General features: G+C 41.8%; 2 protein-coding genes across 7 annotated transcripts in view; one reads left to right on the top strand and one right to left on the bottom strand.

Moving 5' to 3' along the window:
* Window positions 1-7,931, top strand: part of NPRL3 (NPR3 like, GATOR1 complex subunit) — an 83,287-nt gene extending 75,356 nt beyond the window's left edge. For 4 of the 5 annotated variants that reach the window (XM_069733942.1, XM_069733940.1, XM_069733945.1 and 1 more), the window contains one exon: window positions 7,690-7,931. In XM_069733942.1, coding sequence (XP_069590043.1) covers window positions 7,690-7,855 — 166 coding nt within the window. In that variant the 3' untranslated portion in view covers window positions 7,856-7,931. Of the gene's footprint in view, window positions 1-7,017; window positions 7,240-7,689 lie in introns of those variants that run through there. The other variant, XM_069733943.1, reaches the window with a different exon arrangement.
* Window positions 7,932-20,051: 12,120 nt separating this feature from the next.
* The window catches only part of MPG (N-methylpurine DNA glycosylase), a 43,116-nt gene continuing 39,378 nt past the window's right edge, over window positions 20,052-23,789 (bottom strand). For both annotated transcript variants that reach the window (XM_069733939.1, XM_069733938.1), the window contains one exon: window positions 20,052-22,377. In XM_069733939.1, the coding sequence (XP_069590040.1) occupies window positions 22,010-22,377 (368 nt within the window). In that variant the 3' untranslated portion in view covers window positions 20,052-22,009. The remainder of the gene's footprint in view (window positions 22,378-23,789) is intronic.

Raw genomic sequence — 23,789 nt, 5'->3', positions numbered from 1 at the left:
CTTTGTCTAAAACTGTCCCTGTATGAAATGTATAATGATTAAAAGTGGAATTCTTTTACAATGAGAGGTATATTGCTGTATAGTGCCACAGCTTAGTTACTATAGCTGGCACTGATCCCTTCATTGGAGACGAGGCCGACCGACAGATCTTTACACTTCTGACTCCAGTTTGTGGGCGCAGTACCATGGCCCCGAGCACCTGCTGTTCTCAGTACCTGCCTCATAGCACCAGTACACACTTCTGAGGAACTGCTATGGAACACAGATAATGCCACACATAGGTGCCATTGTGCTTTCTGCTGCTTCTCTTGGCTCCCACCTCTTTATAGCAAGCACTGGATTACTCTCTGTAGAAGGAGATAACATAGAGACCATGAAAGGCTGTGGATAACATCTCTGGTAAAAGCTCAATCCGGTGTATGTTCTGGAAACTGTAGAGGTGCGATGTTCTGTCTAGCATCAGTGTGTGACAGTGCAATGTGCTGCTGCTGGGTGTTGTCTGCCTCTCATAATGGAAAGTAATTGTACAGCCGCAGGAAAACACGATAATGAAAACAGTTCTGTCAGATAAAGCCTGCTGTAAAAACCAAGCGTCTGCTATGTGGAAAGTATTTTCCATTTCATCTTGTGGACAGTTCTATCAGTGAGTCTGAGTTGTGTATATAGTCAGGCAGTGATCCTAGGATGATCTTATAATCAGGCAATGACCCTAGGATGATCTTATAATCAGGCAATGACCCCAGGATGATCTTATAATCAGGCAATGACCATAGGATGATCATATAATCAGGCACTGACCCTAGGAGGATCATATAATCAGGCAATGACCCTAGGATGATCATATAGTCAGGAATGACCCTAGGATGATCATATAGTCAGGCGGTGACCCTAGGATGATCATATAGTCAGGCACTGACACTGGGATAATCATATAATCAGGCAATGACCCCAGGATAATCTTATAATCAGGCAATGACCCTAGGATGATCATATAGTCAGGCGGTGACACTAGGATGATCATATAATCAGGCAATGACCCCAGGATGATCTTATAATCAGGCAATGACCCTAGGATGATCATATAGTCAGGCACTCACCCTAGGATGATCATATAGTCAGGCAATGACCCTAGAATGATCATATAGTCAGGCAATGACCCTAGGATGATCATATAGTCAGGCAGTGACCCTAGGATGATCATATAGTCAGTCACTGACACTAGGATGATCATATAATCAGGCAGTGATCCTAGGATGATCAAATAGTCAGGCACTGACACTGGGATGATCATATAGTCAGGCACTGACCCTAGGATGATGATATAGTCGGGCAGTGATCCTAGGATGATCATATAGTCAGGCAGCAACCCTAGGATGATCATATAGTCAGGCAGTGACCCTAGGATGATCATATAGTCAGGCAGTGACCCTAGGATGATCAAATAGTCAGGCACTGACACTGGGATGATCATATAGTCAGGCACTGACCCTAGGATGATGATATAGTCGGGCAGTGATCCTAGGATGATCATATAGTCAGGCAGTGACCCTGGGATGATCATATAGTCAGGCAGCAACCCTAGGATGATCATATAGTCAGGCAGTGACCCTAGGATGATCATATAGTCAGGCACTGACACTGGGATGATCATATAGTCAGGCACTGACCCTAGGATGATGATATAGTCGGGCAGTGATCCTAGGATGATCATATAGTCAGGCAGTGATCCTGGGATGATCATATAGTCAGGCAGCAACCCTAGGATGATCATATAGTCAGGCAGTGACCCTAGGATGATCATATAGTCAGGCACTGACACTGGGATGATCATATAGTCAGGCAATGACCCTAGGATGATCATTTAATCAGGCAGTGACCCTAGAATGATCATATGGTCAGGCTGGATGATCATATAATCAGGCAATGACCCTAGGATGATCATATAATCAGACAGTGACCCTAGGATGATCATATAGTCAGGCAGTGACCCTAGGATGATCATATAGTCAGGCACTGACACTGGGATGATCATATAGTCAGGCTGGATGATCATATAATCAGGCAATGACCCTAGGATCATCATATAGTCAGGCAGTAACCCTGGGATGATCATATAATCAGGCAGTGACCCTAGGATGATGATATAGTCAGGCGGTGACCCTAGGATGATGATATAGTCGGGCAGTGATCTCAGGATGATCATATAGTCGGGCAGTGATCCTAGGATGATCATATAGTCAGGCAGTGACCCTGGGATGATCATATAGTCAGGCAGCGACCCTAGGATGATCATATAGTCAGGCACTGACCCTAGGATGATGATATATTCAGGCGGTGACCCTAGGAAGATGATATAGTCGGGCAGTGATCTTAGGATGATCATATAGTCGGGCAGTGATCTCAGGATGATAATATAGTCGGGCAGTGATCCTAGGATGATCATATAGTCAGGCGGTGACCCTAGGATGATCAAATAGTCAGGCGGTGACCCTAGGATGATCATATAGTCGGGCAGTGATCTTAGGATGATCATATAGTCAGGCAGTGATCCTAGGATGATCATATAGTCAGGCAGTGATTCTGACTCCTTACCCTCCTGTATCCATCCTCTGTTCTTCCACATGGCTGTCTACTCCTACATACAGGAAAGATATATATCTTGGTACCATGTTAGCCAGTAGATAGAAACATATTTAGAATTGAGAGTCCTCAGTGGTTGATATCAGGTAATGGCTAACTGAAAAGATGGTAACAAATTGAATGTAAGTCAGCAAGGACAGGGTCCTCTCCCCTCTGTACCAGTCTGTCACTGTAAACCTGTTTACTGTAAACGATATCTATAACCCTGTAGGTAACCCCTTTCTCATGTACAGCACCATGGAATTAATGGTGCTATATAAATAGTAATAATAATAATACATTATAAGCTTTCGAGACTACTCAGGTCTCTTCATCAGGCATGGACTAAAAGAAATTCTGGAGAATCACATATTTATGCACAACACATCACAGAAAAAAAAAAACATAGATAAGACAGGTGACATGAAGCAGAATTACCATGAGTGATAAACAGTTATGTCCATAAATATTGGACCAGATTTATTGTCCTCTGATTGGGGTCTGGTTCTATTGTGATGACCCCACTTGGTCTGAGGGGTAAATTCTTTAGTTCATTAGTTGATGTAAAAAGACATAAATCCATGTGACACATTCATTCCTGCACTACGAGCAAAGGTCATCATCAGCTTATATTCCCAAACGCTTCTGTCTCTTTGAGATTTGAAGCTACCTTTTAACACAAGTAATTTCATGTCCATAATGTTATGATTTGGGAGACAAAAATGTATTGCCACAGGTAGATCCATTCTTTTTTCTCTTATGGTGTGGCGATGAGAGTTCATCCTTGTTCTCAGCTTTTGCCCTGTCTCCCCCACATACAGACCCACAGTTGGACATTTAGTATAAATAATTAGGTACACCACATTAGAAGTGACGCAGCTGAAAGTACCTGGTATCTTGTAGTCCTGATGTGAATTGGGGATCTTTATCTTGTCCATGGTCATTATAAATGGACAGGTTTTACATTTTTTCTGATTGCAAGGAAAGGTTCCTGCAGCTGTTGGAGAGGACAGGGAGCTCTTGTCAATGATGCTTCTTAGATTTGGGGGCTGCTTAAAACATAGTAGTGGGGGGTCTGGAAAAATGGATTGTAGTCGGGCATCTTTTTGTAGTAAAGGTTGTAATTTCCGTGAAGCTCCCCTTAGCACCTCCAAATTTGGATTGTAGGTGACTACTAGAGGTACCCGGTTATTTTCTTCTTTAGCTTTGTAATGTAGCAGGTGATTCCTTGATATTCTGGTGGCTCTTGTGATCTGGTTTTCAATTGTTCTTGGATGGTAGCCGATTCAAAAAGGTCTTTCTGAGGCGACCAAGGTGTTCATCTCTATCCATGGGGTTGTCTCAAAGAGACAGAAGAGTTTGGGAATATAAGCTGATGATGACCTTTGACAGTCTTAGTGCAGGAATGAATGTGTAATGTGTCGCATGGATTTATGTCTTTTTACATCAACTAAGGAATTTGTCCCTCAGACCATGTGGGGTCATCACAACAGAACCAGACCCCAATCAGAGGACAATAAAACATTCCTTATGTAAGAACTGGCCCAATATTTATGGACATAACTGTTTATCACTCAAGGTAATTCTGCTCCATGTCACTTGTCTTATCTGTTTTTGTGTTTGTTTGTTTTTTCTGTGATGTGTTGTGCATAAATGTGATTCTCCAGAACTTCTTTTAGTCTATGCCTGATGAAGAGACCTGAGTAGTCTCGAAAGTTTGCAATGTGTTACCATCTTTTCAGTTAGCCATTAAAAGGTATCATTCACTGAGGACTCTCAATCCTAAATATTTTTCTACTCTCACATAATCTTGCATAGAGAGGCTGACTTCTGATCCAAACAGTATTTGCAGCAGGATTTGGGGAGCAGCCGGAGTATAAAATAAAGATTGATAATACAGAGTGTCACCGCTAAGAATCCTGGCTGTCACCTATCCATGAAACTTGGAGCACACAGAAACTGTTCGGCTAGCCAAAACACAATCCAGCACAAAACCGGTAACTTGTTATTAATATCCAAGTATAAAATGCATCCAGAGAAGTGAGTGACAGGACGGCCGGGCAGCGCTGCGATAACACTCATGTTAACGCATTTTATGTGATTTAATCGAATAAAGGAAGATATCAGTACTAAGAAGTGCTGTGTGGTGTTTTGGCTATTCTCCTGTGATTACGCAGTCACATGGTATGTATCAAGACCAGAACCAAGCCTCTTAACCCCTTTATCCCTGGACAATTTTTCATCTTTACTGTTTTCCTACTCTTCCAAGAGCCATTACTTTGTTCATTTTTCCATCCACATGGCCGCATGAGGGCTTGTTCTTTGCTTGACGAGTTATGCTTTTAACTGACATAATTCATTGTACTATTATGCAGGTACTGCATAGATGTTGTTTTTTTTAAATTTATTTAGGTGGTGCAAAAAAATGTGTACATTTGTTTAAACAAAAAAACACTCGTATCACTTTAATTTTCTGGGGGGGGGTTGGGCTTATTTTTGGGGCGCTGAGCTGACATTTTTAGTTATATCATTTTGGGGCAGATACGATGTTTTGATCGCCCGTTATTGCTTTTTATTGCAATGTTGTAGCGGCCCAAAAGACGTAATTCTGGCATTTGATTCCTTTTCTTGTTTCCAATTTACATTTACCAATCTGATTAGTATACTTTATATTTTGATCAGACTTTTACAAACGCAACAATACAAAATATGTGTATTTAATCTGTTTTTAATGGGGCAAAAGGGGAAGTGATTTAATATTTTGTTTTTTTGTTGTATGGCTTACTGTATTTGCTAGTCCCCTTAGGGGACTTGTAGCTGCGATAATTCCGATTGCTTGAACAATGTCTGATCGCTTTGTATAGTGAAAGTGCCAATCTCATATGAATGTCAGCTACTGGTTGGCTTGCACAGGAAGATTGTAATGACACACAGGGGTCTTCAGCAGACCTCCATCTATCATGGCAACCTATCGGTGCCTCGAGATCACGACATAGGCGCTACGATGAGTGCAAGGAATGATGTTCCCCACTGTGAGCTTGTGTTAAAGGGTGCTATCCGAGAGTGACAGCAGCATTTAACGGGTTTACAGCCGTGGGTAGAGCGCCACACCACTCGCGATCGTTAAAGGCACGTGATGGCTGATTAAATCAGCCATCAGCTGCCAGGAAAGATGTGGATTCGACGTGCGAGCCAGCATCAAAGGCAGTCATTCGACATATGATGTACATGTTATATCGTGAAGGGATTAAACAATAAGTAAAGTGATCAGGAATATAATTACCATTGCTACCTTTTATCTAATGTACTTTACAAGTGGAGGACATAATAGAAATAAATCCTGGAGTGTTCCTTCAGTAAATGTTGCTCCATCAGTACAAGGATTGAGAACTTAGAAAACGGCCCACACCCCATCTCTGCTGCTGGACTCCCATCCGATCTTTTCCCTTCATTTCTTAAAAATTTGCCATCCCTTTCCAAAAACTATTATTTGGCGAAAATACTAGGCCTATCAGATGTTCCCGGGGCTAAGCCCATGGCTGTTACTCCCAGGCCGGCTACAGTGACTTCACCATGTGGGTTGTTTCTGACATGTCGGTGATCACACTGCTCGCAGTATTAATATCCAAGCCCCGTCCTCAGTAATGGAGGTTCATAGAGGAAATAAACCAAACTGTCTGCGTATTTTTAGCTGCAGGATGTAGCTGCGCAGTGTCAGTTGTGTTACACATCTGTTCTGTCCCGGGGCCATGGAAAATCCCATAAACTAAAATCTTCAATTTGTTTATTATTTAAACAAGCGTATTCCCCGAGGACGAGCGCTGGCAGGGGATCCGACATTGAAAGCTAAGCAGATATTACATTTCCCACAACAATCTTTCCACCCAGCAATTATGAGTGTGCAACGGTTTGGCTGCTGGAAGTGCTGCGAAAAGACAGCGTGCAGCTGTGGAGGACACGGGGGTCGCGTATCCAAAACTAGCGCAAATGGTGTCAGTGGCCAACAATCAGGTTATAACAGCCGGCACATGATCGGTCCCAGAGGGTTACTACTGATTATGTTACCAATGAGCGGCAAATGCTTACATTAAAATGCCACAAAAACGGAGATGGATTTCTAAGTCCAAATATAATGCTTTGCTATCTGCCATGTTTCTGAGAACCTTTAAACCAAGCATTCAGTATTTTAATCCGGTATCATATCTTAAATACCAGATTTTCTTATTTTTTTGACCACTGGATGACATTCTGTTCTGGTGGTCATCAGTCTTTTCAACAGAGAACCACAAGCATTAACATTGACGATTCAGCAGAAATGTTTTCCCCTAATCCCTCCAAAATAAGTATGTAATCTAGTGTATAAAAATACTTGCCAACCACCACCTTCCTTGGTTTCAGCCCAAATCCGACCCTCGTGATTGCAGATCAGACTGGCCGAATCTCATTGGGGTTTGTGAGTGGACCAGAAGTCCCAATGTAAGTCTATGGAGTGTACTTGTGAGTCTCCTAGAAAAGCGCACAGCAGGCTGGGTGGGCCAGGAGAGGACCTGAGCGGTGCTGGAAACCGAGGCAGGAGGTGATCGGTAAGAATTTTAACACACTTTTAATACACAACTAACCTATTTAGAAGGGGAAACAATTGCTGAGCCTTCTTACTATTGGTAGACGGCCATGGTTTTTGGAGGATCTTGTCGCCTGCAATAGAGACATTGCCATCTATGTTGCGCTCAGCAGCATCTTCTGGGCACTGGGCTTGGCTGGGCATGTACAATAATGAGATGTCTTGCCAGGTTGGGAACATAATCGTTTTCCCTCTGACGCAATTGCCTTTAATGAACTCCCCTTCCAATCCAGTTGTACATATGTAGTGATTGTAACGAGAATCAGCCTGATTATTTCATCCGTTATATCCTCTCGTAAAATTGATCCTCATGTATTGTTCTTGTACATATTATTTCCCTGTCCAATCTGTAAATATTCCAGTCCAGGAACATGACGTTATGGAGCCAGGCAATGAATTATTTAGTGTCTCGGTCATGAATGTGTTCATTCTTTTGTCTTTTCACTTAGGCTTTTGCACTATTTCCGAGGTCGACATCATCTTGAAGAGATCATGTACAATGAAAACATGCGCCGGTCGCAACTACTAATGCTTTTCGATAAATTTCGGAGTGTCCTGGTAGTCACCAACCATGAGGATCCCGTTATATCTGTCTTTCAGTCTGTGTTTCCTTGACTGATTTTCCAAACGCTGTAAATATTTTACTTTTGTATATATTTTAATGTATTAAAGTACTGGTGTAAAAAATGCATATGGCCTGCCTTTGTCTATATCTTACACTTTAGTATATTATAGGATGCCCGTCAGAAAAATAAGTGGTAAGATTTGTCTTATGTTCCTGTTACAATACCACTATACTGGGCACCACATTTGAAAAAAGACATTGAAAAACTGGAGCAAGTTCAGAGAAGAGCTGCCAGGATGGTGAGCGGACAGCAATGTACAGTGGGGCAAAAAAGTATTTAGTCAGTCAGCAATAGTGCAAGTTCCACCACTTAAAAAGATGAGAGGCGTCTGTAATTTACATCATAGGTAGACCTCAACTATGGGAGACAAACTGAGAAAAAAAAATCCAGAAAATCACATTGTCTGTTTTTTTAACATTTTATTTGCATATTATGGTGGAAAATAAGTATTTGGTCAGAAACAAACAATCAAGATTTCTGGCTCTCACAGACCTGTAACTTCTTCTTTAAGAGTCTCCTCTTTCCTCCACTCATTACCTGTAGTAATGGCACCTGTTTAAACTTGTTATCAGTATAAAAAGACACCTGTACACACCCTCAAACAGTCTGACTCCAAACTCCACTATGGTGAAGACCAAAGAGCTGTCAAAGGAGACCAGAAACAAAATTGTAGCCCTGCACCAGGCTGGGAAGACTGAATCTGCAATAGCCAACCAGCTTGGAGTGAAGAAATCAACATGGGAGCAATAATTAGAAAATGGAAGACATACAAGACCACTGATAATCTCCCTCGATCTGGGGCTCCATGCAAAATCCCAACCTGTGGGGTCAGAATGATCACAAGAACGGTGAGCAAAAATCCCAGAACCACGCGGGGGGACCTAGTGAATGAACTGCAGAGAGCTGGGACCAATGTAACAAGGCCTACCATAAGTAACACACTACGCCACCATGGACTCAGATCCTGCAGTGCCAGACATGTCCCCCACTGCTTAAGCCAGTACATGTCCGGGCCCGTCTGAAGTTTGCTAGACAGCATTTGGATGATCCAGAGGAGTTTAGGGAGAATGTCCTATGGTCTGATGAAACCAAACTGGAACTGTTTGGTAGAAACACAACTTGTCGTGTTTGGAGGAAAAAGAATACTGAGTTGCATCCATCAAACACCATACCTACTGTAAAGCATGGTGGTGGAAACATCATGCTTTGGGGCTGTTTCTCTGCAAAGGGGCCAGGACGACTGATCCGGGTACATGAAAGAATGAATGGGGCCATGTATCGTGAGATTGAGTGCAAACCTCCTTCCATCAGCAAGGGCATTGAAGATGAAACGTGGCTGGGTCTTTCAACATGACAATGATCCAAAGCACACCGCCAGGGCAACGAAGGAGTGGCTTCGTAAGAAGCATTTCAAGGTCCTGGAGTGGCCTAGCCAGTCTCCAGATCTCAACCCTATAGAAAACCTTTGGAGGGAGTTGAAAGTCCGTGTTGCCAAGCGAAAAGCCAAAAACATCACTGCTCTAGAGGAGATCTGCATGGAGGAATGGGCCAACATACCAACAACAGTGTGTGGCAACCTTGTGAAGACTTACAGAAAACGTTTGACCTCTGTCATTGCCAACAAAGGATATATTACAAAGTATTGAGATGAAATTTTGTTTCTGACCAAATACTTATTTTCCACCATAATATGCAAATACAATGTTAAAAAAACAGATAATGTGATTTTCTGGATTTTTTTTTCTCAGTTTGTCTCCCATAGTTGAGGTCTACCTATGATGTAAATTACAGACGCCTCTCATCTTTTTAAGTGGTGGAACTTGCACTATTGCTGACTGACTAAATACTTTTTTGCCCCACTGTATGTCCTACGAGGAAAGGTTAAAGGATCTGGGAATGTATAACTTGCAAAAATGAAGGCTGAGAGGAGACTTAATAACTCTCTACAAATATCTGAATGGATGTCACCGTGTAGAGCAGGGGTCTCAAACACACCTTGACATCCCTGCCCGGTTCAGGGGGCTGCCAACTACAGCGTTTTCTTTCAGCTGAATGTGCGTCCTTAGGCTCACACTTGCGTTTGGCTGGTCTGCGTACTTCTTCCCTTCCCTTAAGCTCCTCCTACTTCCTACATCCCTATCTTTAACATTGGATATGCAGGGACTTGCGTTGTATGCGCATGCGTCGTTTTCACGTGCCCGCCGACCGCACAGGAACGCAGAAAGTGAATGAAAAAAAGGAGCTCAACCAAAAAGTTGCGTTCCCCGTGCGTTCGGCAGGCACGTCAAAACGACGCATCCGCATACAACGCAAGTCCCTGCATACCCAATGTTAAAGATAGGTACGCAGGACGCATATGGAAGTAGGCGGAGCTTAAGGGAAGAAGTACGCAGACAAGCCAAACGCAAGTGTGAACCTGGCCTAAACCAGGTTGTGACTCTCATGTCAACTGGCCTTGTATAGACTCAATGGACGATCCCTGGTTCATGTGGTTCCGGCTAGCGGACCCTGGGGCGCTCGCTGACGCTGGTGTCTTTATATCGTTATCTAACTTTAATAAAATTTACCATTTTATCTATCTGATCTATGTCCCTACTTGTTTTTTTTTTGTTTACTATTATAATATTTGGAAGGGATCACCGTTTTATTAATGAGGATTTTTTTGAGATATATGGGAAATGTTTATTAATGTTTTTGCGTGGTATTACTATCTAGGTTAACTGAATCATTCAATGTTTGAAAATGGCTATTTTTTTCAATTATTATTAAATTTCTGATATTTTTTATAAATAAAACATCTAATGATGAGTGAATGTTCTGGGATAAGGTGTTATCTGAGCATGCTCAGGTGACAACAGGGTCTTTGGCGTGCTTGAATAATATGTTTGGGTCCTCATGGCTGCATGTCTAGCAGCTGTCTACCAGCCACGAAATGTGCATTCGCAGGACCCAAATATGTCACTTGTGCATCCTTGGCAAACTGCGTAATGGGCACTTGCACTCATCACTAATCTTAAGTCCCTGACTATATGATGTTTTTTTACAGCCTCAGCTTGTCTCTGCAGACTTCCTTCTTCTCTGGTCTTCTGCAGTATATCCCGACATGGTACCATTAAAAGTAACATTGTCACTACAATGCTCCTGAAATAAAATCACCTATACTGTGCCCCTAAATAAATGCCCACTGCACAAAAAATGACCCTACACTATCAAATGACCTCCGTACTATTCTCCCATAAATTACTCCAACCACACCTTGGGCACTATGACCACTGTCCAACCTTGTGTACTATCATCGTCACACTTACCCTTTATAAGCTTACACACCACATTGTGATCCTTTAGGAATTATACCCACCACATTTTCCTCAGTTATGAATTACTGCCAGCCACCCCCCCCCCCCCCCATTGTTAATATCATGTTTCAGGGACTTGTTGTCCTGTGTCTTTGGCTTACAAATGCTGATAGTGTGACCCGAGTGTAACTGCCTATATCAGAAAGTGGTTCCTTTTTACTTGCCCTAGCCCCCTCCCAATCCGGGCTAGTCCAAAACATTTAACTCTATGTTGCCCTAATATATCTACTGTCACTGTGTACTGAACCAAGCACTGACCTATATGTTATCCTGTGCTTACCCTATACTTTCTCTACACCTGAGCTGAGTACGTTACTTACAATAGGCATTACCTTTACAGTATTTACACAGCAGCATCGGCACCTACTAAACTATACATTAGTTACATTACTAAAAAAAAATGCATGACACAGTACATACTTCACATGGCACAATAAAACGCAGAAAAACCCCACAACACTATTCTTATAATTCAATGCTGTCTTCAGGGGCAGGGCGAGGGCAGTCCACACCCATACAAGTACACAGTACGAGTAGTATGGAATTAATGAATTATGTGTCAGGCATCCAAAAACAGTGAAAAATGAGAGGTCTGGGAAGAATTCCTCCAACAGCACGGCTGGTTACTGCCGCTATGCATTCTTACGTTGGGAGCGAGAATAGCACTTCATGCATTTGTATGTTAATGGTGTGAATCACAAGGTGGCCGGCTTCTCTATACTGGCCACTACATTCAATATTACATTTGATTACCCAATATTCGATAATCATTACGTCTTCCATCCACCTAGATTACTGTACGGTTAATAAAAACAGCAGCTGCACAGAGAACCCACCACATGGTGCCAAAAAATGCAACTGTGTCATTTATCCCCCTCCCGGATTCCCTGCCAATGTGCTCATTTCACAACATGTGGGTGTGGAGTATGTGACATCAGACTAATGAAATCCGCAAAGATGGGAGAGAATAGCAGGTTTATTGTGTCCTGTATTTCAGCAGAGGAATGGCAGAACGTCAGACCTTCAGTGTTATCTATAGAAGACTGCAGTAAACTGAATGCAAAGAATAGTTCAGAAGAGGAGTTGTGTTCTGTCCTTTAATATCACACACCCTTTACAGAAATCTGTGGACAGGGTGAAAGGGGAGAACATGAAATTAGGGTGTGGTAACAAATATGTCTCCAACAGACCGTGATTAGGGGTGTGACCCTCAGAGGTGCCAAGATACTTTGAGTAGGAAGTTGTGGGAGACTTCTGGCAATCTAATATTTCTTAATGGATTGTTCTCTTCAGACTCAAGACGAGAAATGCAACAAAGATGACAATGAAAAATAGTAATAGTCGCCAATAACCAGCAATACCAGAAAAACAGATTAGATTACAGATCTTCTTTCCTTTGCGGTTAGTAGCACATGAGTATGTATGGCTGCGGGAACACGTCCGATTATTAAGCACAGAGACGTTGGGAACCACAGTCTTAACCATAAAATATCTTTACAAGCTCCTATCAAACAAAGCACATTAGCCCCAGAGAATAATAATATTTAATAGTCGTAGTGTATAGAGTTGTGCTCAAAAGTTTACATACCCTGGCAGAATTTTTGCTTTCTTGGCTTTTTTTTCAGAGAATATGAATGGTAACACAAAACATTTTCTCCACTCATGGTTAGTGGTTGGGTGAAGCCATTTATTGTCAATCTACTGTGTTTTTGCTTTTTAAATCACAATGACAACCTAAAACATCCAAATGACACTAATCAAAAGTTCACATACCCTGGTGATTTTGGCCTGATAACATGCACAGAAGTTGACACAAATGGGTTTGAATGGCTACTAAAGTAACATCCTCACCTGTGACCTGTTTGCTTGTAATCAGTGTGTGCGCATAAAACCTGAGTGAGTTTCTGGGATCCAGACAGACTCTTGCATCTTTCATCCAGCCACTGACGTTTCTGGATTGTGAGTTATGGGGAAAGCAAAAGAATTGTCAACGGATCTATGGGAAAAGATAGTTGAACTGCATAAAACAGGAAAGGGATACAAAAAGACTATCCAAGAAATTGATAATGCCAGTCAGCAGCGTTCAAACTGTGATTAACAAATGGAAAATCAGGGGCGCTGTAAAAACAAAACCATGGTCAGGCAGACCAACAAAAATGTCATCCACAACTGCCAGGAAAATTCTTCGGGACGCAAAGAAAAATCCACAAATAACATCAGCTGAAATACCTGACTCTCTGAAAACTAGGGTGTGGCTGTTTCAAGATGCACAATAATGAGCCACTTGAAGAAAAATGGGCTGCATGGTCCCATGGCTGCATTGATGAGACCAAAATTGAACTTTGACCACAAGCATAAATGTTACATTTGGAGCGGGGGTCAACAAGGGCTATGATGAAAGGAACACCATTCCTACTGTAAAGCACGGAGATGGACCGCTGATGTTTTGGGGATGTGTGAGCTACAAAGGCACAGAAAACTTGGTCAAAGTTGAAGGAAAGATGAATGCAGAAAGTTATCAGCAAATACTGGAGGCAAATTTGCAACCATCAGCCTGGAAGCTGCGCATGGGAAGTACTTGTATGTTCCAACATAACAACGATCCAAAACACAAGGACAAGTCGACCTGTCATTGGCTAGAGCAGCATAAAGTGAAGGTTCTGGAGTAGCCATCTCAGTCTCCTGAACTCAATATCATTGAGCCACTCTGGGCAGATCTCAAGTGCGCAGTTCACACTAGACAGCCGAGGAATTTACAGGAACTGGAGGCTTTTCACCAAGAAGAGTGGGCAGCTTTACCATCTGAGAAAATAATGAACTTCATCCACAACAACCACAAAAACCTTCAAGCTGTCATTGATGTTAGAGGGGGCAATACAGGGTATTAAGAAATGGGGTATGTGAACATTTGATCAGGGCCATTTGGATGTTTTGGGTTGTCATTATGATTTAAAAAGAGAAAACACAGTAGTTTGACAATAAATGGCTTCACCCAACCACTAAACATGAGTGGAGAAAAAGTTTTGGTATTATCATTCATATATTCTGAAAAAAGGCCAAGAAAGCAAAATTCTGCCTGGGTATGTAAACTTATGGGCACAACTGTACAGACCCTTGGAGGCCCATGGCACAGATGCATCTTCTGAAGAAACGCTAAAAGTGACGCCCCCCGGAAGAAGCTGGCGCCGAAACGCGCATGAGGGTGAGGGGACGCCGAGCAGACTACTGCGGCCACCATTTACCGGTAATATAACCTTCATCAGCACATAATTAAATTTACAGCTATTATAGCATTATCATTACTTTCGGTTCTTAGGCTCTATGAATTGTGATTAGCCTGTCCCTTATATTTACTGATTCCCCGGTTTCTGGTTGTGTCCGCAATTGAGGTGGTGATTACATAGGGTGTTGTTTATATGTCTTCTATTTTGGAGTTTTTTCTGCCACCTTATAGGGGGAGCTATTTGCACATTTTACCCCCATTATTGTGGTCGCCATTATCAATATTTTTGTGCAATACTTCCCTCTTGTTCTGCTTTGTGTCCCTTGACTGCATTTTGCTTTTTTAAACCTTGTTTTTAATATTATACATTCAATAAAGTCGATTTTTTAATAGTATCTGTATGTGGATCTCTCCCATTTGGACCTCACATATGGGAGTTTTTGTTGTTGATCTTTGCATTAGTGCCTTCTTTATTTTGGAAGATTTTGATTATTTCTTAAAGGGGTGAGGGTCTGGCTCTTCTACTTTTTTTTTACAGAGCCACCGTTATGCTGTACTGGGTGTATAGCACCTTATGTGGATGGATTATTACAGCCATTACCCCTTCTTCCTAAGAAAGTACCTATCGATCTGAAATATCAGTCGAGTATGATTTTTTTTTTACCCTATTGCACAGAGCAACCACCATCAAGGCAACAAAAGCAATGTGTGAGCCCAGCAGAAAATAGTGTAAAAAATGAAACTCACAAACTTTATTGATAGTGTATGTAAACATCATGTAACATACACATTTTAATTTGTGCTATTTCTATACATTTCCTATATACTAATTGAGTTTTGCTGAGATTACCAGTATGGGCAGCACGGTGGCTCAGTAGTTAGCACTCTGTGCAGCATTGGGGGTCCTAGGTTCACCAAGGACGACATCTGCAAGGAGTTTGTATGTTCTTCCTGGGTTTCCGCACACACTCCAAAGACATACTGTTAGGGAATTTAGATGGTGAGCCCCAATGGGGACAGTGATGAGGTCTGTAAAGTGCTGTAGAGTGTATTGGCACCATACTGTATAAGTAAAATAATTAAATACCTTTATTAAGATTGTGGTTCTTTCTCCTGTAGGTTTACTTTAGTACCCGTGATTCCCCCATGATTACCTTGTCATTTGTGCCCATCCCTACAGGTTATTTTCTAGTATAGCCACAGTGTGAATATGTAGTGCAGTCTTGTGTATTAAACCCAAGTAAATGATTGTGGCTCCCTAGAATAACATCAATATGTGAACATTTACAGCCGTGCAGGGATGGATGTAATTCCAGGACGTACTCTTGTACAGACAAGTAAATATACCTATATTAATCTGCACGGCTCTAACCACTGAGCGGATGTCAATCACTATAACTTCTGGATACAATGGAGGAATGCATTTTAGTTATTCTTGGATCTTGTGGATCTCCTGTTTTCCCCAAACCTAATATCTTACATTAAAACTTGAACTGAGCAAAACTGTTTTCTCCTCTTTAGCATCTGTTCACATAGACATAGGTACAACTGTAGCTAAACCCAATTTTTGACCAGACATAGAACAGAATATTTTTGGGGAGTCTGTGATAGAGTCTGAGTGTTAAGGACATGTAATGAGAACTGTATTGTGATGTGCGTTCGATATGTGTAGTTTGACTGTAGGAACGTTTACAGTTAATGTTTGGGATTAGCCCACAGTGAGAGCGGGTAGTTAGGGAAAGTGACTGCTTCCTGCTAGGAAGACAGATAAGGTCTGGAGCGCACAGTGAGCCAGATAAAAAGATCCAAAGTGATCAGTGCCACATTGAAGTGTGACCCAGAATGAGAGGAGACTGAAGAGAAGGGATAGCGATATCCTGAGGATAAGGGGGAGAGAGAGAGTTCCCATAAGAGGACACCTAGCAATCATACCTTGAGCTTGTCACACTTAAAATGTAACGGACCTAAACATGACAGAGACTGGGACCAGTGAAGGGTCACCAGTAGTAGAAGAAATACGATGTGGAACCGCTGAACAAAGTAGGGAGAAACAGCGGATACAGAAAGCCCTGGCGTATCATACTGAAGGAGGACACTGTGTGTAAAATGCTTCATACTGTAAAGGAAACGTTCACAAGACTGTGTACCCGCCATCACTTGTATATAACCTGATCAAGTTGCCATTCGGTAAAGAGTATTTTTGAATGGTGGTCTCTCTCATTGAACTCTAAAACATCTGGTCCTGGCAAACCATCAACATGTTACAGCCAGCCTGTGCGGGTGCAATGCCCTCACAGCACAAGTCCACTCACCCAGTCAGGATTTCCATTTCCATGTTTTGCGCCGGAGAGCAGTCTCACCCGCACCTGCCACCTCGCTTCACGTTACACAGGCTTACCACAAATTTCCCCATACCACTGCAGTGGACATCGTGGATGCTTGTACTGAGTATCTTGAGATCTCAGCAGCAAGAGGAAGAAAGGACATTGAGGCTCTGTAATGAGACCAGGTGGATCAAGAGGACTATACAGCCGTTCTGACATGGATTTTCCAGTAAATGCAGTATCCTTATTAGTTGAAAGATCTATTTAGTAACAGATCTCATTTAATTTTTGAGATACAAGCTAGTATTCTTGTACAAAACCCAGGGCTTATTGATATTTTGGCAATGAGTCTGAAATATGCATTCACCTGTTGCCATCATTGCACTGCCTTCTTACATCCCACCTTCTATAAGTGCATCTTCATCCCAAAATCCCTCTCCACCGGCTTAATCAACTCTTTACATGTCACAGTCAGTAGTGATAGCAATGTGCAAGGAGATTACTACATTGTCTACCCTCAAAGCAATAGTGGGAGGCCGATGGGTGTTATGGGGTCTACTGTAGATCAAAGCCTCATCAGATGTGTCCAGGCTTTTTGAGACGAGCGTATAATCAGTATGTGTGCTGTCCATATGCCAAACCGATGGTCCACGAGTTTAATATTAAAAAAAAAAAAAAAAGCAGCATGCAATACTGTGATCCGCATTTCGGATTGGACTCGCCAAAGTCAAAAAGGTGCATACAAAACAGCTTACATAGGGGTTTACATCCATATACAGCATCATGAAATTTCATGGAACTGTTAGTTTTCCATCCACGGTAAATATTGTATTTGACCTTTAGTTGTTTATTCAAATTTTTATGTTAAAAACCAATGATATACAAAAAAAATGGACATACCAATAGGAAAAGGATGAAACATTGTTTTTTTTCTGGCTGAAAAACAGACAATTTTGCATACTGTCGACTGAACCTGACCTAACTGCCAGGCTGAGCTAATGTTATTGCACTACATAAATAGTGCAGTGTATAATCTTATCAGTCAAAACATCCTAAGTTCAAGCTCTCTTGTAGGACTACTAAATATTGTAAAAACGCAAATTGATTTTTCCTTCGGATTTTCTGCATTTAATGCAATTCAATGGGGAAAATCCTCACATAAAACTCAGCGGCTTCTTAGCCTAGGACTACACGGAGACATTTGTCGCACAACACTGAAATCACAGTGCCGCTTTGTAGGTAATTTCTTACAGTGTCACACTACGACCTGCAAGGCGAAAATGTTTCTATAGGAGTTGGATTTTCTGCGATAGTTTTTTTTCTTAAAAGTCCCATGTTCCTTGTCGCAACTTGGCTTTTTTATTTTACAGCAAAATCAGAGCTCTAACATAGTCGTGCAACAGAAAGTCGCAAAGAAATAGCACAGATCTTTTTGTCAAGCGACAAATGTCACCGTCTAGCCACATCCTTATCCTAAGTCATGTGGCAAGGCTTGCAAAAGGGTCCATATTGACTTCTACGATTGCCACACCCAAGAGGTGGAACTGGAGTTCTAGTCCTCTTTCTCTCTAAAGAGGCTTTTTTCATAAGTGTTTAAAAAAAATCCTATTTTTCCAAATAAAAACTGGTTTTAATCTAACAAAAGACAAAACAGCCATTTCTCCAAAGTGACCTAGGAGCCATTATTCAACATAAGTAAGCTGGGTCACATAGTGCGGGTGCTACTGTGAGCAGCCTGCGTGGTCTATACGTGCTACAATGACCTGCAGAGTCTTGTCTCCTCCTATTGTGCACATCTAGGACGTCATTGGTCCGTAAAATGTAAAGAGAGCTGCCAGCAGCGGATTTTGATGATTTTCTTTCCAGACTCTGCACTTGCACCAACATGATGTTCGTCACCCCCTGGGGACACAGCAGGTCAGCTTGGCACAGTTTACACAGATACTCCCTGGGCCCATGTGGACAGGGGGTAAGAGGATGTGGCACAGTTCCTGACGTGGTACTACACTCACAACCCTGACAGGCTGAGAGACCACTTTCACTAGCAGCAGTGAAATAGCACCTGGTCAACCCGATAGGACTGCTACCAGTTCCTCATTAGATGTAAGACAGATCAGTTAAGTGGATTACGTAGGGCAAGAAACCAGCCCCGGTAGCATGAAAAGCTAAGCCGAGAACACGAACATGTAGATTTGTAGATAGAGATAAAAAAGCAGCCCAAGGGCACACTAAAGGCACACTAGACAAAACACTATATACACAATGGTTATACATATAGACATGTGGTCAAAATTGTTGGTACCCCTCGTTTAATGACAGAAAAACCCACAATGGTCACAGAAATAACTTGAATCTGATAAAATAATAAATAAAAGATCTATGAAAATGAACAAATGAAAGTCAGCCATTGCTTTTCAACCATGCTTCCACAGAATTTTTTTTTAAAATAAAATGGTAATATATGCAAATACAAAAGTCTACTACCACTAAGTATGCAGAAGATAAGAGTCAGTTACCAGTCAGATAAAAGGCCTGGCTTGTGGGGGAGAGGCTGCTGCATGAGAGGCTGGTGGTCTCCTCTGTTCTTTCACTTCTCCCCACACGATGACCTACCCGGGAAAAAAAGCAATAGCCAATGCTTTACCTGAACATTTAACCCCTTGGGGTCACTCCCCTCCTGACCCAGACTCAAATCCCCTCCCCTTTCAACTAGCAGCTAAAAAATCCAAAACCTAAGATGGCTATAACTCCTTAATGAACTGTCCTAGGGAAACAGTTTTGGCACCATAGGATCTGGCCGGGCCCCTGCTACGCGTTGAGACCAAACATGGCTTTGCTACCAGGCACCTGCTAGCCATTCTACATATTTCCCCATCCTGGGGTGCTAGAATGGATCGAGACCCGGGAAGACGTTCAGACTGTTCTAGAGATGTCAAAAATGTAACTGCTGTGTTAGCCACAATAAGCTAATTGCAATAAGTCCATATTCTCCTTATGAAATCCTAGCTGAATAAACAAAGCAGCTACACCACATGGGCTCCACAGGAGGTCTTCCTGTAAGAGCTTGGATACTAGTGTGGCTGGACCACCTGCTGAGCCAGGTGTCCTGTTACAGCTACACATGCTTTCTGGAAGATTGTAAGCTCCCATTAAATCCCCCCATGGCTCACGCATACATTTATACTTTTTGTATAAGACGACACTGAAAGTGAAAACTGCCTTTTGATTGCAGTTTATTCTTGTTTTACGCTGCCAGTCTATACTTCCAACAGAAAAGCAGAATCCAAATTTAGAATTTATTAAAGTTTTATGTTTCACAGTAACGCTATACCTATAGGTGATGCTGGGTGATAAGTGACTACAGAAAAGAAAATCTTCATAAAAATACAATAAACTGATTTCACATGATAATTAGATACGGTACTTACACAGTTATGGTGGTGAAAAGAGGAAAGGGAGATGGACCCTGGTGTCAAAGGGGCACCCAATTGTTTTTTGCTATATACTGCAGAGACCAGTGAGTGGCTGCAGCTGTCAAGTAGGGTCTCCCAGACATCGTTGCTGCAGCCAGGTAAACACAAGCCCAGAGATGAGGATGGAATATGCAGTACTGAATTATTGTGGAGTTTAAATGGGTGAATAAAGGTTCAGCAATTTTATCGGAATTACTTTGAGCATATTTTACATAACCTTCAGGGAATGTTCACATTTTGCCTCAAAAATGCTAAGAAGAATGAATGTAAGTACTGCAATGTCAAAACGACTTGCTGTGTATATAGTCCATCATGAGTTTTTTTAACCGTTCAGGCTTTGAAAGCTGTGAAGCAGTTAAAAGAAGTGACCTGTTACTTCTTCAGATGGCTTTGATTTAAGAGCTGATCACACACAATTAAAAAAACAACGCTGTTAGGCTACGTTCACATTTGCGTTGTGCGGTGCTGCGTCGGCGACGCAACGCAAACCAAAACGCATTGTTTTGTGACGCATGCGTCCTTTTTTGGCCTGATTTTGGACGCAAAAAAAATGCAACTTGCTGCGTCCACTGCGCCCTGACGCGTGCGCCAAAAAAGACGCATGCGTCACAAAACGCAATGCAACGCATGTCCATGCGCCCCCATGTTAAATATAGGGGCGCATGACGCATGCGTCGCCGCGGCTGTGCCCGACGCAGCCCGGCAGAACGCAAATGTGAACGTAGCCTTAGAAACCGCAAAAACTAACAAATAGACGCCAGAGAAGAGAATTCAGGAAAATAAACTTTTCCTGGAGCATCTTTTGCTTCCAAAACTCAGCAGGTGCACCAGCATCTAAAATACATTGTGCGCATATACACTTAGCGTTTAGTTGATGGGTGGAGTATAAAACCTGAGACAATCCGAGAACCCAGAGATAGTAAAGCATAAGCCAATGACTAACCATACTTCTGCTCTGAGCCATCAATATTCATTTTGAATACAAACGTAAAGACGACCCGTCACTGGATTTTTTAATATAGACTGCATCTCTTCACTAAATAACAATACTACACTGATTATGGAACAGTTTTTTGTGCTATTCTGTGTAATTAAGATGCAAACTTTCCTTTAATAATGGAGAAGATAACACAGAACAAAGTGGGCATCTGCTTTTGCTCCTGTACGATGCTGGCCAATAAAAGCATAGAGGTGACACAGAGGGGAAAAAGCAAACGTCCACAGGGAAGGCCACTGCTGCAGAACATATTGCTTTTCTCCTGTACCCCAATAGCAGGAAGCAATGCAGCAATTGCATAGTTCTCAGCAAATCTTGTCTCAGGAGAGCATCAAGTGGTGACTTTCTGTGTGACCAATTGCTTTTTCCCCTCTATGATGCGGGGTGCTGTGAATGGCCAACACTTTAGAGGAGAAAGGCCAATGTCCCCAGAGAAGTTCTGTTATAAACAGTCAGATGGTTGAAGAGAAAATGTGCCTATTTGTTACCGGGGCTAGCATAACTTTGGAATGGAAGGGCATAGGAAAAAAGAAAAACTGTTTAGGATCGGTGGAGAAGCACCAATTGGAGTACGTACTCTGTTTAAATGAAATAAATACATTGAAAAGTCATCTCCAATTCATATGAAAACTGTACAACATAAAATCAATCATGTATACATATCAGAACTTGTGTAGCACTGATTCTCCCGTTGGCCAGTATATTGTGGCCTTACTCTTCTGTGTATTACACAATATATTTATTCCTTCCAATCACTCTTCTCCTACAGATTAAGTATTTACAGCAGTTTCTGCCGTTTTGTCCCGCACACTGACAAACTTGTTGCCTTTAATATAAAAACGTAGAGGCTTCCGAGTCCATTCTCCGGCATTACCAATTCCTATCCGTGCACAAGACACAATGTCCTCTTCCAGAATTTCTGGCCCATCTTCCAGCCATGTGCTCAGGTTGTTTCCAAGGTCTTGTCGGTCAAAACTCTTTTCAATGGCAAATGCCTGACAAAGTTTTGAGGGTCCGTTACAAAGCTCTTTATCTTTTAGCGGCTTCTGGACATTTCTCTTCACATTTCGAAACTTTCTCATTGTATCAAGGCCTTCAATTGGTTCTAAGGAGCGCAGAAGGACAGCCGCTCCATCTCCTGCAGGCACAAAAAATCATCACACAATTACATTAAGAGGAAGATGTGCATGGCTTTTCCAGACAGACAAGGAAATCATGTGAACTGTCAATAAACTCTCAAGAAAAAGGGTTCTGTATTTTATAACCTTGGCTTGAAGGCCAGCTGCTTACTGCACAATGGTCGGATTCATTATTGTCTTTGCGCCTTTTTTCTGGGAAAAAAAAAATTCTAATATTGACTTTTATGTTTGAGCTTTATTTAATCTGCTGATTAGTTAACTTTACTTTCATGTTTTTTTTGTATTTGGCATTACCAGCGTGGTTTTGGTTAGTCAGATCGTTTAGCTTAATTCATTACTTGCAACATTTCACAACATTTTTTAGCGCAATTTTTTAGCACAAAATTTGTTCAATTTTATTTTTGCACAGTTGAAGACTAATGTGCAATATTTTAAAGGACTATGTGACTTTTTTGTTCTAAAAAAGTGCGATAACAGTAAGAGACGCAAAATAAAAAAATGTTAATTTTGCGCAAACTTTATCAACCCGCAAAAGCTATTTTGAAGAATTTAGCTAAAACAAATTGCAAATAAGACAAGAAAAAAAGAAGTGTAATTAAAAATCCCCCCCCCTCACACACACACAAATGGTGAATCGTAACCAAAAGGTTCACTCTTATCGGCCACCTACTCTTAGGAGGTAAATGCTCATTTAAAAAAATATATATACTACACAGTATACATTATTTTACAGTGACCTTCTGTATATTAATGCGCAGTCTGCAGCATTTTGCTTTCCAGACAATGAAAGGTATGCAGGCGCCTGGTGACCAGATGGAACCCGAAGTTCTGATTGTTGAATGGAAGCCTAAGGGTATGTTCACACGTTCAGGATTTCCATCCTTTTTTTTTCCTGACTGTTTTTTAAAAAACTGCAGCTCTTGGCAGAAAACGCAGGTCCTTTTTTTGGTCCTTTTTTGGTCCGTTTTTGATGCGTTTTTTGATGCGTTTTTTTGATGCAGTTTTCTAGCCAGAGTCTGTGTGTTTTCTAGGAATTTTTTTAGGGTTAAAATGGCTGAAAATACCCTAACCCTACCCCTAACCCTACCCCTAACCCTACCCCTAACCCTACCCCTAACCCTAACCCTACCCCTAACCCTAACCCTACCCCTACCCCTAACCCTAACCCTACCCCTACCCCTAACCCTACCCCTAACCCTAACCCTACCCCTAACCCTACCCCTAACCCTACCCCTACCCCTATTCTAACCTTAGTGAAAAAAAAAAAAAAAAAAATTCTTTATTTTTTTTATTGTCCCTACCTATGGGGGTGACAAAGGGGGGGGGGTGTCATTTACTATTTTTTTATTTTGATCACTGAGATAGGTTATATCTCAGTGATCAAAATGCACTTTGGAACGAATCTGCCGGC

The sequence above is a fragment of the Ranitomeya imitator genome, chromosome 7 (assembly GCF_032444005.1).
Source record: "Ranitomeya imitator isolate aRanImi1 chromosome 7, aRanImi1.pri, whole genome shotgun sequence".
NCBI classification, from domain to species: Eukaryota; Metazoa; Chordata; class Amphibia; order Anura; family Dendrobatidae; genus Ranitomeya; species Ranitomeya imitator.
The sequence above is the reverse complement of the archived record's forward strand: the minus strand, read 5'-3'. Positions and strand labels throughout refer to the sequence as shown.